General features: G+C 41.4%; 1 protein-coding gene across 6 annotated transcripts in view; it reads right to left on the reverse strand.

Annotated features, from left to right (window-relative positions):
- The window catches only part of svild (supervillin d), a 264,346-nt gene that overhangs the window by 186,265 nt on the left and 63,157 nt on the right, over positions 1–14,924 (reverse strand). For all 6 annotated transcript variants that reach the window (XM_039691113.2, XM_039691117.2, XM_039691110.2 and 3 more), the window contains exon 4: positions 13,751–13,809. In XM_039691113.2, coding sequence (XP_039547047.2) covers positions 13,751–13,809 — 59 coding nt within the window. The remainder of the gene's footprint in view (positions 1–13,750; positions 13,810–14,924) is intronic.

Here is a 14,924-nt window from a genome sequence, read left to right on the forward strand (position 1 = left end):
GGCTTCGCGGTTCGCTCCGAGTTCCAGTGACTCCAGCAGGCCGCCGAACCTTCTTCCCGTGGTCGAACCTCAGCTTCTTACGGACCGGCGTCCCTATTTCAACGAGTTTCCAGGCATCTCGTTGTCTCCACGGATGCGTCTACCACGGGTTGGGGTGCCATGTGCAATGGGCATGCAGCCGCCGGTTCCTGGACAGGAGCCCAGCGCCTCATGCACATCAATTGCCTCGAGCTGCTGGCAGTACGGCTCGCCCTGCAGCCGCTTCAGAGCGTTGCTCTCGGGCCAGCACGTGCTTGTCCGCTCAGACAACACTACGGCAGTAGCGTACATCAACCACCAGGGGGGTCTACGCTCGCGCCGGTTGTCGCAGCTCGCCCGCCACCTCTTGATATGGAGTCAGAAGCACCTGAGGTCCTCTGTCACGGGTCCGTCCCATCTCCGGCGGATGGCGACTCCATCCCCAGTCGGTCCAGCTGATTTGGGACCAGTTCGGGGAGGCTCAGATAGATCTGTTCGCCTCTCGGGACTCGTCCCACTGCGCCCAGTTTTATTCCCTGACCTGGGGTACGCTCGGCTCAGATGTGCTGGTGCACAGCTGCCCACGGGGCCCACGCAACTATGCGTTTCCCCCAGTGAGCCTCCTTGCACGGGTGTTGTGCAAGATCAAGGAGGACGAGGAGCAGGTCTTGCTGGTAGCCCCCTACTGGCCCACCAAGACGTGGTTCTCCGAACTCATGCTTCTCGCGACAGCACCTCCTTGGCCTATTCCTCTGAGACAGGACCTACTCTCTCAGAGACGGGGCACTCTGTGGCATCCTCGTCCCGATCTTTGGAGGCTGCACGTGTGGCTCCTGGACGGGACGAGGCAGGTTTGAGTTCGCTGCCACCTGCGGTGGCGGCAACCATCACTTCCGCAAGAGCGTCGTCCACGAGACACCTTTATGCGTTGAAGTGGAACCTCTTCGTCAATTGGTGTTCTTCTCGCAGAGAAGACCCCCGGAGGTGTTCGATCGAGGTCGTGCTTTCCTTCCTGCAAGAAGGGTTGGAGCGCAGGCTGTCGCCCTCCACCCTTAAGGTTTATGTCGCGGCCATTGCCGCTTCTCATGAAGCAGTGGAAGGTAAGTCCTTAGGGAAGCACGACCTGGTCATCAGGTTCCTGAGGGGAGCGAGGAGGCTGCATCCGCCTCGTCCTCCCCTCGTACCCTCTTGGGACCTCTCGGTAGTTTTAAGTGCTCTGCAGAGGCATCCCTTTGAGCCTTTGCAATCGGTAGAGTTAAAGTTTCTGTCCATGAAGACAGCTTTCCTGGTTGCATTGGCCTCCATCAAGAGGGTGGGGGACCTGCACGCATTCTCCGTTGACGAAGCGTGCCTGGAGTTCGGGCCGGCTTACTCTCACGTGATCCTGAGACCCCGGCCTGGATATGTGCCCAAGGTTCCCACCACTCCCTTCCGGGACCAGGTGGTGAACCTGCAAGCGCTGCCCCTGGAGGAGGCAGACCCAGCCTTGGCACTGCTCTGTCCGGTACGTGCTCTCCGCACCTATGTCGACAGAACTCAGTGTTTCAGGACCTCAGACCAGCTCTTTGTCTGTTATGGGGGGAGCCAGAAGGGAAGGGCTCTCTCAAAGCAACGGCTGTCCCACTGGATAGTGGACGCCATTGCTTTGTCTTGCCAGCAGCAAGGCCGTCCGTGCCCCCTTGGTGTGACGGCCCATTCCACTCGGAGTGTGGCCTCCTCTTGGGCTTTAGCGCACGGCGCCTCGCTAACAGACATCTGCAGAGCTGCAGGCTGGGCGACACCCAACACCTTCGCCAGATTCTATAATCTGCGAATTGAGCCGGTGTCCTCTCACGTTCTCGTTTCGGCCAGTTCTGGACCTGCTCAGGTGTCTTCGCTTGCTCGCCACTCCACTCCCCGGACTGGATAAGTGCGATATTTCCTCAGTTCTTCCGTTGAAGTCTTGAATCCTCCAGCACCGATGATGCGGGCACCACTGCTGTTGCTCTGGATGCTGGCTAGGTGCCTCCATGCGTACGGTTCCCGCACGGTAACCGTCTCATGTGTATTATCCACTGTAAGCCTCTCTGAGCATGTGTCTTCCCTTGGCAAGCCATCTGCCACCCCTGGAGCTGAAATCTCAGCAGCCACCTGCGGTTGGTGCTCCAGTGTCTCCATATGCGTTCCTTTGTGGCCATATGAGTATTCTTAAGTCCTCCCTTCGGTAGGCATCTGGTAACATGTCCCTCCCGGGATATGTTTCCCAGTGTACCTTGGTAATCCTGTGTCAAAGTAGAATCCCTAAGAAAGAGAGGAGGGGTCCAGACTTTCGCAGGGCACTGGAAGACAGCTTGAAGATGGCGTGATGGCACAGACCCCCAATCTCCGTCACTTCTGACGTAACTCGAAGTGACTACGAAAGGGAACGTCTCGGTTACGTATGTAACCCTCGTTCCCTGAGTAGGGAACGGAGACGTTACGTCTCCCTGCCACTTCTGCTGTATCGCTGGGTAGACGCCGAGTTCAGTCTTGGCTCCTCAGCAAAGACATACTGCGGTTGCGTTCACTTCCTCCTTTTATACTCACGGAGTAGGGCGGAGTACGCTATGCAAATTTCCGCAGCCCCAAGGCATTGCATGCCATTGGCTCGTTTTTAAATACTCGAAGAGGATTGGCTTTCTATGCGAAACCCCCAATCTCCGTCACTTCTGACGTAACGTCTCCGTTCCCTACTCAGGGAACGAGGGTTACATACGTAACCGAGACGTTTTTTATTGTCTGTGGTTATCGACAGCATGCCACAGATACTGTAATCAGAGTTTGAACCCGGAACACTCCTTTAACTTCAGAATTCCCTTTCACACTTGCAAGTAAGAAAAATCTAAATCATTCTCTTTTTCAAACAAGATTGTAACTTAATTAGAAAATACTTATACAATTCTTGAGGCTAAATGAGAATCTGAAGGGCTGTGAATAAACTTTTTACAGTAAATTGTTGACATTAAATATATAGCGAGACTTGTGTGCATGCAGTTGCAGACCCAATATGTTCTGGCCTTCTGGGTACAAAAACTATGGTGTTTGCATTGAATTGTCCTTGAGGACACCTGGACGTCTTCAACTCCAGCTAGCAGACTTTCTTATAACAAAACACAGCTGCATTACTGCACTCCATTTGGGACAACTTCAGAGCTCAGCTGACAACAATCCATTTAATGTAGTGTAACTCCTCCAAGATCATTTCCTGCCATGCAACGACCAGATGCTGACATAATAATCATAGTCAGAAGTAGGCTTGGGCTGTATTACGATAATATGGTATACTGTTATGGTGGCCCTGGCCTGGGGTTGCCAGGGCCACCCTTGAAATTCATTGGCCACCCCTGTGGCCACCCCAGATCTGATAGGTAGTTGGTCAAGTTCGTCAACACAAGAAACAATAGAAATGCTGTCAATCAATAGTGACAGCTGATCAACCGATTTAGGTACAGTTTTACATTTTTAAATAACACAGTAATGGTCGTACTGAGGCTGCGAGAGCTGATTTCTGCTCAGCGGACGTTTGGCCATGCAGGTCAGGTTACTAATGAGATGCGCGCGCTGGCTGCTGCTGCTCCGTGAAACAGGTGGACCAGAGGTGTAGTAGTAAAAAAGAGGTGGGTAAACTATAAATTCTGGTGGACCACGACGTGGTCAACAGGTAAGGTGGGCCACTGCCTACCGGTGTATGTGTATCTCCTGATAACATTGCTTTAGGGAGGCCTCGACATTAAGCCTTTTCATACGCTTGTCCTTCGGACAAGTAAATCATTCATTTGTCTGAGTAAAAAAGTTGCTTGTCCGGATTTTTATTTTATTTTGTGTGTGTTCATTTATTCTGAAACAATATTCTCATCAGTGTTCAATCAGTTTTGATATTTAAATCACATTACTTTAATATCTGCACCTTTAAAGGGCATCCCCTCACCCAATATTATTAAATGTATGCTTCATCTTTCATTTTAAATTCTTAAATTTGATCACTGAATTCAATTATTTCGAATAATAAGACACTATGGGCTATTACCCTAGGGGCTGATCAAATTAAAACACTGAAAAAATACAATTGTATAAAATAATGTTATGAAATTTATTTAAATTTACATAAGAAACTTGGAAAGAATGATACTACTTTCAAACATTTAACACTAAGCCGCCAGTAGGTGGCGGAAGGCGACCGTCTTAATGAGTGAGTCATTGGTTCAAACGGCTGATCATTCAAGAATGAGACAGATGTTTATGAATGGGTCATTGAATCTTTGACTCAATCGATTTGTTCAAAATGCTGAATCATTCAGTAATGAAAACAGGTTGAGTGTTCCTGTGACATGTGCCATGGTTCTGCTGTGATTTTTGTTTGGAACTATTTTCGCTGCTGAAACAGAACAAAAACAGCCAATATTGCATCTAAAATGTAAGTGATTTATTTTTTTCTGTTTATTGAACTGTTGTAGGAAATCAATGTCACATTTTCAATCGTGATGGTGTTCAGGAAAAATAATTGAGGATGTTTAACATATGTTAAAATTATAAAAACTCTATTTAGATTTTTATAGGCAGTAGCTTTTGTTAACTGAATGTGTTCTGCGCTCATTTGTGTAGATTTCTGCTCGAGAGGCTGCGCGAGCGTCAACAGTGCAACCTTACCGTCAGTAGTCAACAACACTGACAGTAATGCAGGCAGCGCAATATGAAAGAGTTCGTCTTAGGTTTAACAACCTATGAAACTAATAATGAACAATATGAAACTAAAACGACACAAGCTTAATTTAAAATGTCTTAGGAACTCCATGCATGATATTTAGAGGTGGATAAACGCAACTGAGAGGTGGATAAACTCACTTTGAAGGTGGGTAAACGCTATTTCCGAATTTGGGAGGTGCGTAAACGGCGTTTACGTGCGTTTAGCCTCCACTACATCCCTGAGGTGGACGGTCTTACAACAGCAACAAATACAACGATAAAAACGCGGGAATCTGTAGATTGAGAGGTATGGTAATTTAATGTTTAGTTATATCGTAGTTCCCTGTGAATGTGTAGGAAAACTAAAAAAGTCGAACTACACTGAATTAGCTAGATTAGCATCCTAAAAGAGTGCAGACGGTTAAAGAGACGCAGCTCTTAAAGGGGCCACACCTTATTTCCACTCATTACACCGCCATGATAAAATGCTATTTTCTGGACTGAATACTGATGGTGGTTTTTGCAGATGTGTGTGTTCAATATAGCTAATGTTATATTTTTCCCCAACCAGTGTGTGAAATATAGTGTGACAGTCTAGATTTAAGTTAAAACAACCCAGATAGCAAACTGACATTGAATCAACGTGGAAATATGACATCGAAACAACGTTGATCTGACATTGTTTTGCTCATCGAATTAACGTTGAACCAACGTCAGATGCGTCATTCTTTCAAAACTAACGGAAAATCAACTTGAAATCAACGCGTTGTTTCAACGTTATGAAAGCAAACCAATTTTCGATTTCATTTAGCTTTGAAGAATGCCGCGTCTGACGTTGGTTCAACGTTAATTCGATGAGCAAATCAACGTTGTTTCAATGTCATGAGAGACGTCGTTTCCACGTTGATTCAATGTCAGTTTGCTGTCTGGGAAGCTTATTTATTTGCTCTGTGGTTTAAGGGGTGTTTAAAAATGACTTTTTGTTTGTATCAATTAGCTCATCTTCACAGTCCACATATATTTTTATAAGTTTAAATAGGCAGAGTAAATTGCATTAAAATGGCACAAATGTCATAAGTTAAATTATGAAGAAGAAGCATCTTGACTATTTATGATTTTGAGTCTTAACTGTTTGATTTTAAAAACGTATTAATGTATGCTGAATCAAAGCCAACGTTTCAATTTATACTTTCATCAAGGCCTTGGACATGAATACTGTCTGGGTTGAAAAACACATTTTCATACATCACAAGGCATCCTAATGAAATTATTGAGTCATCAGGCCATTCTCTGTGTTACCTGTTTGCTTTACTTATTTAAGTCCCCTCTTGTGGTTAAATAAAAACACTGCTGGCAAAGAACAAACTAAGAAATTCTAATTCCAGTATCTCTAACAAATTATATCTAAGCTAAATAATAACATAAACCAAGCATGTAAAGAACAACAAATATTTAGGGCCCGAGCACTAACAGTGCGAGGACCCTATTGAAACTGTTAGGATCATTTTTAGGGCCCGAGCACTAACAGTGCGAGGACCCTATTGAAACTGTTAGGATTATTGTTAGGGCCCGAGCACTAACGGTGCGACGACCCTATTGTTAGGGTTATTAGGGCCCAAGCACTAACAGTGCGAGGACCCGATTGAAACTGTTAGGGTTATTTTTAGGGCCCGAGCACTAACAGTGCGAGGACCCTATTGAAACTGTTAGGGTTATTAGGGCCCGAGCACTAACAGTGCGAGGACCCTATTGAAACTGTTAGGATTATTTTTAGGGCCCGAGCACTAACAGTGCGAGGACCCTATTGAAACTGTTAGGATTAGGGCTGGGCAAAAAAATCGGTTTTTCGATTATTCGTTTTTTAATATGTGTTCGATTCAAAATCGATTCTCAACGGCCGGAATCGATTTTTTCCATATAAAGGGCTCGCGGACGCGGTGCTGCATCTTCTCGTCTCTCTGCACTAGGCAACCGCCAAGCGCTGCAGCTGTCGATACACACACGCGTTTAGGAGTCGGGACATGACGGAATATTCACTTAACAATCGGGCCAGCATTGCATCGTAACCTATGATCATTTTCACGTCTTTTTGAGTTTTACAAGCAATGTTAAACCATCCCGTGCTCGCACACTCTCAGAGATGTCTTTCACTGCGTGCACAGTAACGTTACAGCCTAAATCTGCCTCACAAACAGCTCGCCAGAAACAAAAGTTTTATCCCTGGATTATTTCACTTTAACAGTTAAAACACGCGACATTATGTCAAAACTCTGGTCTTGGTGAGTAACCTCCTAAAGACAGTCGTTAATGTCTTAAATTAGCATTAAACGTGTGTGACAGAAAGTTAATGAAACAGTAATGGATTCGCGCACTAGTTCTTAAAGTGAACGCAGCCATTTGTGTCAGTCATTAATTCTGTTGTCATAACAACAGAATATAGTATTAATTGTAAGCAATCAGAATTAATAGCCTTTGTATTTAATTCAGTCTGGACTAAAAAGACTATCCAGTGTTATTTTACATTGGATTACTTTATTCAGTTTCTGTAGTATTTCTGACATACCCAAAAAAACTACCCCAAAATGTCTCTTAATTTGTGTCTTTATTCTATTGTATTTATTTGTGCTACTTTTTTCAATTTAATTCAAAGATTGAAATCAAGCTTCCATTCATAAACTCTTGAAACAAAAATAAACAAAAAATTACATTACCATTTAGGTAAGATCAATGTAAAAAAAAAAAAAGTCTAAATATTTATATATTTATTTATCTTTATCTATCTTAAACATAAAATAACATGATACTGTTTCATCAAGCTGTGCGACTGTTCTGACTTTTTTTGCATATTGCATCAAAATCCTGTTTATTCTCTGTATGCATTTAGTGTACCTAAAATAAAAAGAGTTTTATATACAGGTTTATGGCTCTTAATTTCCTTGTATTAATTAACCACTAGTAAACTTATGTCCACTGTTCTTTTTTATAAATATAGGTTTTGTATTACATCTTCATTATAGTCGAATCAAGAATCAAATCAGGAATCAAAATCGAAAATTGAATCAAGAATCGAAATCGAATCGAACTGAGAGCTTGTGAATCGAAATCGAATCGAAATTGAAATGTGAATCGATACCCAGCCCTAGTTAGGATTATTATTATTATTTTTTTATTATTATTATTTTTTTTTCTGCAAAGTAAGCGCCATTTTCGGGGCCGCAACATGCTCAAAAACTCACCAAATTTGGCACGCATGTCAGGACTGGTGAAAAATTTCGTATTTTGTGGGTTTCGCGGATGGGCGTGGCAAAATGGCTCCCTAGCGCCACCTAGAAAATTGCAAAAAATTTGGTGGGGATGTGTATCATATCAAGACGCACAAAAAAGCCTCAAGAACCCATACCCTAAACTCGACAGGAAGTCAGCCATTTTGAATTTGGCGGCCATTTTGGGACGATTTACACACTCCGTACTTTAACTAACTCCTCCTAGGGATTTAGTCGGATCGACTTCAAATTTAGCTGTGCCTTCTAAAGGCATTGACGATGTAAAGTTGTGCTATCTGCGAGTTTTCATCGATGGGCGTGTCTGTGGCGTCGATGATTCGCCATGAAACAGGAAGTTGTAGTAACTTGGCTGTAAATGCCCAGATCTGCACGAAATTCGACACATTTGACAAGAGTCCCACCTTGAACAAATCCACATGCCGACATTCACCTACAGTCATAGCGCCACCTGCTGGCAACAGGAAGTGACCTTTAACGAAGCAGCCCCCGCCGCACATTTTATCCACATGTACAGAATATACAACCCACAAAATACGACAAAATACGGCCGCCTCACACCCCGACGCGCTACAGGTGCGAGGGCCCGCCCATTGCTGCTTGCAGCTTTAATTTGTTTTTGTTTTTCCTCACAAACTTAGTTTTTTATTTTGCTTTTACAGATACACCTTTTAATAAGGTCCTATCTTTAAGCATTTTGGTTTGTCCTGTTGGATTTCTGTGTTTTCATGTAACCACAAGATGGTGCCTCATTTAGTAAAGCAAACTCAGGTAACAATACAGGTGACACAGATGATGAGCTGACGACTGATACATGTTATTCTATAGGATGAGTTAAGAGCAGTTTAATTTTGCTAATCTAATCTAACTTGTGAAGTGACAAGGACTTAATTCCACTACAAGAAAATAGCTCTAAATTTACCCTATCCTGACCATAATTACTGATTAAAAATAGACATGTTAAAATAACCAGAGATACTTGAGGACTGTCTGTGATTGGTGGTTAGGACTGTTTTTAACAGGATAGACACCTTTATTTGACAGTTATGAGACAGGAAATCATGGGAGAGAGAGAGAGGATGTAACATGCAGCAAAGGACCGGGATTTGAAACATGGTCGGCTCGGCTGTGTACGTATACGCATTTAACTTCGCTATGCCATGGCCACCCCTCTCTAGCTTTGTGTCCCATCTTGGCCACCCCCCAAAAAATGTCCTGGATACGCCACTGACCTGGTCTCGAAAAAGAACACGACTTCTGCAGTTTGGCAGGCATGGGCATTTCAAGCAAAAATAATATTTAAAGATTGCCTGGTATTATTCGATTATTATTTGAAAATTGCGCCCCACCACCACATGCACGCACACATGCATGTAGTCTACAGCGGGCCGGACCGTGTGACGCTTAAATATAAGCTGGGTTTGAAAAAAAAAAAGAAAAAAAATATTCCTTTCATATTTATGTTTAATAATATGATGTTTTTTATGTATGTTGATTTAATGAAAAGGGAACTTCATGAGATGAATAAGAAAAGATCATAAAATGCCCAATATCGGAAAACATTTGGAATGGGTCAGTCAGACATGATTATGACCACTTATTACGTTTTGTTTTGTAGAAAGCCTTTCTTTAAAACAAATTTTGTTTTGAATAAATTGCATCTTCATTTAATTTTTCTTTCATCAACGAATTGCCTGGATTAAAAAATAAAAAGCAAATATAGTAATCAGGACACGTGCCGGCTCATACATGAACTGAAACTCGGCATATAAGATACGTCTTAAAGATCTGAGAAGTGTATATATGAAGAGTTCAGATGCAAAAGCCTCTAAATGCCATTTGAAATTTTTCTTCTTTAATGATGATTTTTATCAAACTTGTATATTTAAGTTCAGTAATTTCACTTAAATAACAATTAATAGGTAATTATCATTGCCATTTAAGTGAAATCACTGAACATAAATATACAAGCTTGATAAAAATTATCATTCTAGAAGAAAATTTTAAATGGCACTTAGAGGCTTTTGCATCTGAACTCTTCATATATATATATATACTGTATATATATATATATATATATATATATATATATATATATATATATATATTAAGCTTGAAATGTCTACTTTTAAACAAAACAATTACAAGCTAAAAGAAATAGGCTGCTCTCTGCTTTAGGCTAATTCATATGAAGTGTGCATTAGGCAACTCTTTATTCGTGTTCACTACCACGAAGATGCGTCGTTTGCATCGTCAATGCAATCTTTATTTCTGCAGCAACTGACATAGAAAACACTAGTTTATTAATAAACAATTTAAATGTTTGTTTTCAAATTTTCTAACCAGCATGTCACTGCGGGCATTCAGGGCTCGTGGCGCCGAGTGGACAGAGCTCGCGGCGCGTGATCTTCAGAAATGCGCTCTCCTCTCTGTAGGAAATATCACCACTCTGCTCACATTCTCTGGTGTGAGACAATGTGCATCTCCTGTTTTCTAATAGTTGATTGACAGCTTTTAGATGCATTATTGGAATCGACACTCTCTGGTTGAACGTGTCACCATGTGTGATGCCGTCTGAGCCTTATCTCTAATTTTTAATTAGTCACGGGGTAATACCGTATACCGCAGTAAAATAGGGAGGAGGTTTGATGGTATCAAAATTTGGATACCGCACCAAGCCTAGTCAGAAGCTTACAACATAATAATACCAACATAAAAGGAGAGACATGAATTTGTCTTAGGGGAGTAAAGTTGATTCTCATTAAACTGAATTAAAATTTCTATTAAATAAATAATTAAAGTTTTTTTTTTACTTTTCATAGCTGATGGCGAAACCATCGATTTGTGTAAGAGGAATAAACAAAACAAAAAAACAATTATTTTAATTAAACTAAATGCAAAGAGAAAATTAGCAGCAACATTATTTCTGGTGCATTTAAAGATTTTGTGTTATGTCAGATTTTTATTTATTTATTTTATTTTTTTAAAACCCCACTTAGCGTGTTAAAGACCAAAAATGGCCACATATTAAACATTGCCTAAAATATTATTATTATTATTTTCCACTTTTACCAAGTTAAATCTTTTAACCAGCATCAGTCCTCATCATAACTACCAAATATGTATTTAATTTCAGGATTTTAACCCTTTAATTACCAGTTTTGGTGGCGATACCATCAATTTGTATAAGAGGAAAAAACACAAAAATTTAATTATTTTCAGTAAACTAAATGCAAAGTGAAACCCTTGGCTTTGGATTATCACAGTCTTGAATATGCCATGAACATGAATTGTTACTTTTTCACTAAAAAAAAAAAAAAATTATTCTATAAACATAAAACATATCAAAACTTCAAAACAAAATGGGGTCATTCTTCAGCTCATTTGCAAGAGCTGCAGAATTGCAATGCATGCTCCTTTTAGATGTAATCATCATCAATCAGCTGCGAACAAAACGGGTTTGCAGTCGGTCACAAGTTTTCTCCATTCTGTTCGATTACTAGCAGCTCTTCACATCTCGTCAGCTGTTGGTGGCATGTCATTGTCTATTAGTTTGCCGATGTATGTATGGTATCCACAAGTTTCCTACGCCCCATGAGGCCTTGCGTCAAAAGTGAGCGTGACTTCCGGTTTGAAGTAAACAAAGACCGACTTGACATGCTTGACACTCGTTCATTCAACAGTTGACAGTCATTCAAGTTATAGCGATCCAAACTAGCTAACGATGTGGGAACACAACCTCAACGAAATTAAAAAGGGTGAAATAACAGTACCTTTACCCTCCGCATTAGTTGGTTGGGAGTATTATAATAACATTATTAATAATCAATACTCATCAAGGCATGGTGACAGACAGTTGTGCGAGCTGACAAACAATTAAAATAAAAAATACACACTTAGTCATTGTGCTTTGGAGTTTATTCAAAATTATGAATGAATGTGCTACTTGAATAGATTACTGGCACATTTGGTATTCTGTCAACACAGGCTTTGATCCTGAGTTTAGGTGTAACATCAGTAGCGAACAGCCAAACACATGCTGATAGAGTTTATAGAATATTAAGAATTTAACCAAATGAACACAGGAAGATTCGTCGTCTTTTGGGAGGTGATGGAAACGTTGGCAAGATCAGAGACGGGCTCTGGCAGGATCACTCTGATTTCGTTTTCAGCTTATGTTCAAAACAATCACGTTTAAGGCACTGAATTAGTTTAGTCCGGTTATACATACAACCACGAACAGCACATGTTGTCCCTGAACTCCGTAACGACATCTCTCATAAAGATTTGCGTCTTTAAATAGTAAAATAATTCTCCGAAAAACAGCTAGCCTCTTCACTAACTAACACACAAAATACCATTGGAATGCTACTTCCGCCACCTCACCGGAAGTTTCACCCACTTTATTTTTTTACAGGAGCGTCCCTCGGAAACTTGTGGATAATGTGCGTGGCTTTCCTCGGCTTCGTTTGCCATGTCGTTCTTCGGGTGCATATAACACATATTTATTAATTTGGTCATTTGGGTCTCTTTGTGAGTGGCCGACAAAGCGTAGATGCCTTTGTTGGATTTGAAGGATAAGCTGGTTCTTTTCGACTGCTTTGTATACAGCTTGGTTACTTATTCGATCCATCTGGTTCTTAAAATAAGTTTTGAAATAACCGATCGTTTCGCATGATAAGACCCTTATTCATCGTCTGGTGTCATTTAAAGACATTTGAAGCTGCATCTGAAACTGTTATTAACTGTCTTTTCGACCTTGGACCGTCTGGTTCCCATGTAAGTCCATTATATGGAGACAAATCCTGGAATGTTTTCATCAAAAACCTTAATTTCTTTTCGACTGAGGAAAGAAAGACATGGACATCTTGGATGACATGGGGGTGAGTAAATTATTAAAGTTTTTTCAAAAGTGAACTAATCCTTTAAGGGAATCGCTTCAGTCGGCTGACTTAAAGCCTCTTTTGCTCAAGGCCGCACTCTTGCTAGCCCTAGCATCGCTCTCCATTAACGATTCCTACCTTGAGTTTGGGCCCAACGACTCCAAAGCCGTCCTCAAACCAAGACATGGCTATATAACCAAGGTGCTCTAGACTTCGTTCAGAGCCCAGGTCATTTCGCTATCGGCTCTTCCACTATCGGAAGACGATAGAGAATTGAGTCTACTCAGCCCTGTGAGGGCTCTAGGAGTTTATTTAGAGCGTTCTACCGCATTCAGACTGTCGGAAAAGCTCTTTGTATGCTTTGGCGGCCGCACCAAAAGGCTCCCGGTTGCGAAGCAGAGATTGCCACGATGAATAGTGTATGCTATCTCTTTAGCCAACGCCTCAATGGGCCTTCAATGCCCCAAACCTCCAAGTATCGAGAAAACCCACCACACACCAGATTATTGGTGGAGAGGAAAGTGATAGGGCCAATCAGTATATCAGTATATCACCATATTATGGTGATGATCAGGAGGCTATGATGGACAGAGGCCACTGGAGAAATTTTCCCAGGATGGTTAAAATATCTAATCATTTCTGTAATACATTTTAATTTTAATTTTGCAACTTAAAAAAAATTGCACCAACATTGCACAAAATGTAATAGAAAATATAAATTCAAAAACAGAAATGCATTGCCATTTTACATATTGCATTGTCATTTTGCATATTACATTTCATATTGAATATTGCTACTCATATGCTTCCATAGGTGACAGGCGAATGAACTTTCCATAACAGTGGTTACAGATAAAGGGCACTTACTTTTAAAAGAGACGTCTTGGCAGCCATACCGGTTTTGGCGTCATCTGTTTTTCCCTCATCTGTCAACACACAAACAAAGTGTAATCTCAGAATGTGCAAACTCACATTCATGCAAACCAATCAACGTGACTGAAGGCAACTTTCCTCATGCTGCACACAATATCAGAAGTCAGTTAAGTCATGCTCCCAGAAGGATCATTTCACAGTTTGTTTTGGTTTTGATATTTAAAAGAAAAATAACTCTCGTACAAAAGAGACCTTCGCGCATACACAGGCTCTTCTATAAACTCTTATCTTCAACAACTTCTCTTGACCTCGACCCAGTGTGCGAAATCTGCGAATGGCCATACAAAAACCACCTGTTCAGTGACAGCATATTAAGAAGGGAACAGGGTTGGCTAGCATTTGAATTATAGCAATTACTATTCTGATTGTGCTTATCCAATTCTTATCGATTCCAAGTTTAAAATGTGGTAAAAAAAATATCGAAGTTTGAGATCGATGTTGAACATTTAACATTCTCCAACAGGGGTGGGATAACATTCTCCAATGGGGGTGGGGGTGGGGTGTGTGTTTGGATGACACTCGCAAGGTCTCTTGCTCGCTTTCACTCTCTGCATTGTGTGCGCGCTATGCGATTCGGAGCACAATCTCTGTCTCGCGTGCACGCTCACTCTAGATTCCGGGAGAATTTAACTAATTTGCGGCATAACTACTCGATCACGAGTGGCTCAACAGGTAGATATACAGAAAAACTCATCTTCCAGGCATTTGACCAACCAGTGTGAGATATCGGGGGTGTGGCGTGTCTCATGGACAATGCGTGAGAGTTGGCAGCTATGCAGAATATGCAACTATGCAGTAGCAAGGTAGTAACGCTGCTGTATTTGAAGCAGTTAAACTTAGTTTTACTATTATTAGATACGCTACTCCCAAACAATGTTGAGATGCACAGATAAAGGTAATTCACACACGCTCAATCAATCAATCTCTCTCTCTCTCGTTCTGTAAGAACTGTTCAAGCCTCCGTTTCTAGCTCTTAAATCACAATACACTTTTATAATTAGTAAACTTGAAGGGTTTTAGCACTATATATATAAAATGAAATTGTGTTAAATTAAATACTGTTTTCTATATTCATCAAATTATCCTGATTTTTTTTTCATGCTTTCCA

This window comes from Pimephales promelas, chromosome 17 (assembly GCF_988280905.1).
Source record: "Pimephales promelas chromosome 17, fPimPro1.hap1.1, whole genome shotgun sequence".
Taxonomy (NCBI): domain Eukaryota; kingdom Metazoa; phylum Chordata; class Actinopteri; order Cypriniformes; family Leuciscidae; genus Pimephales; species Pimephales promelas.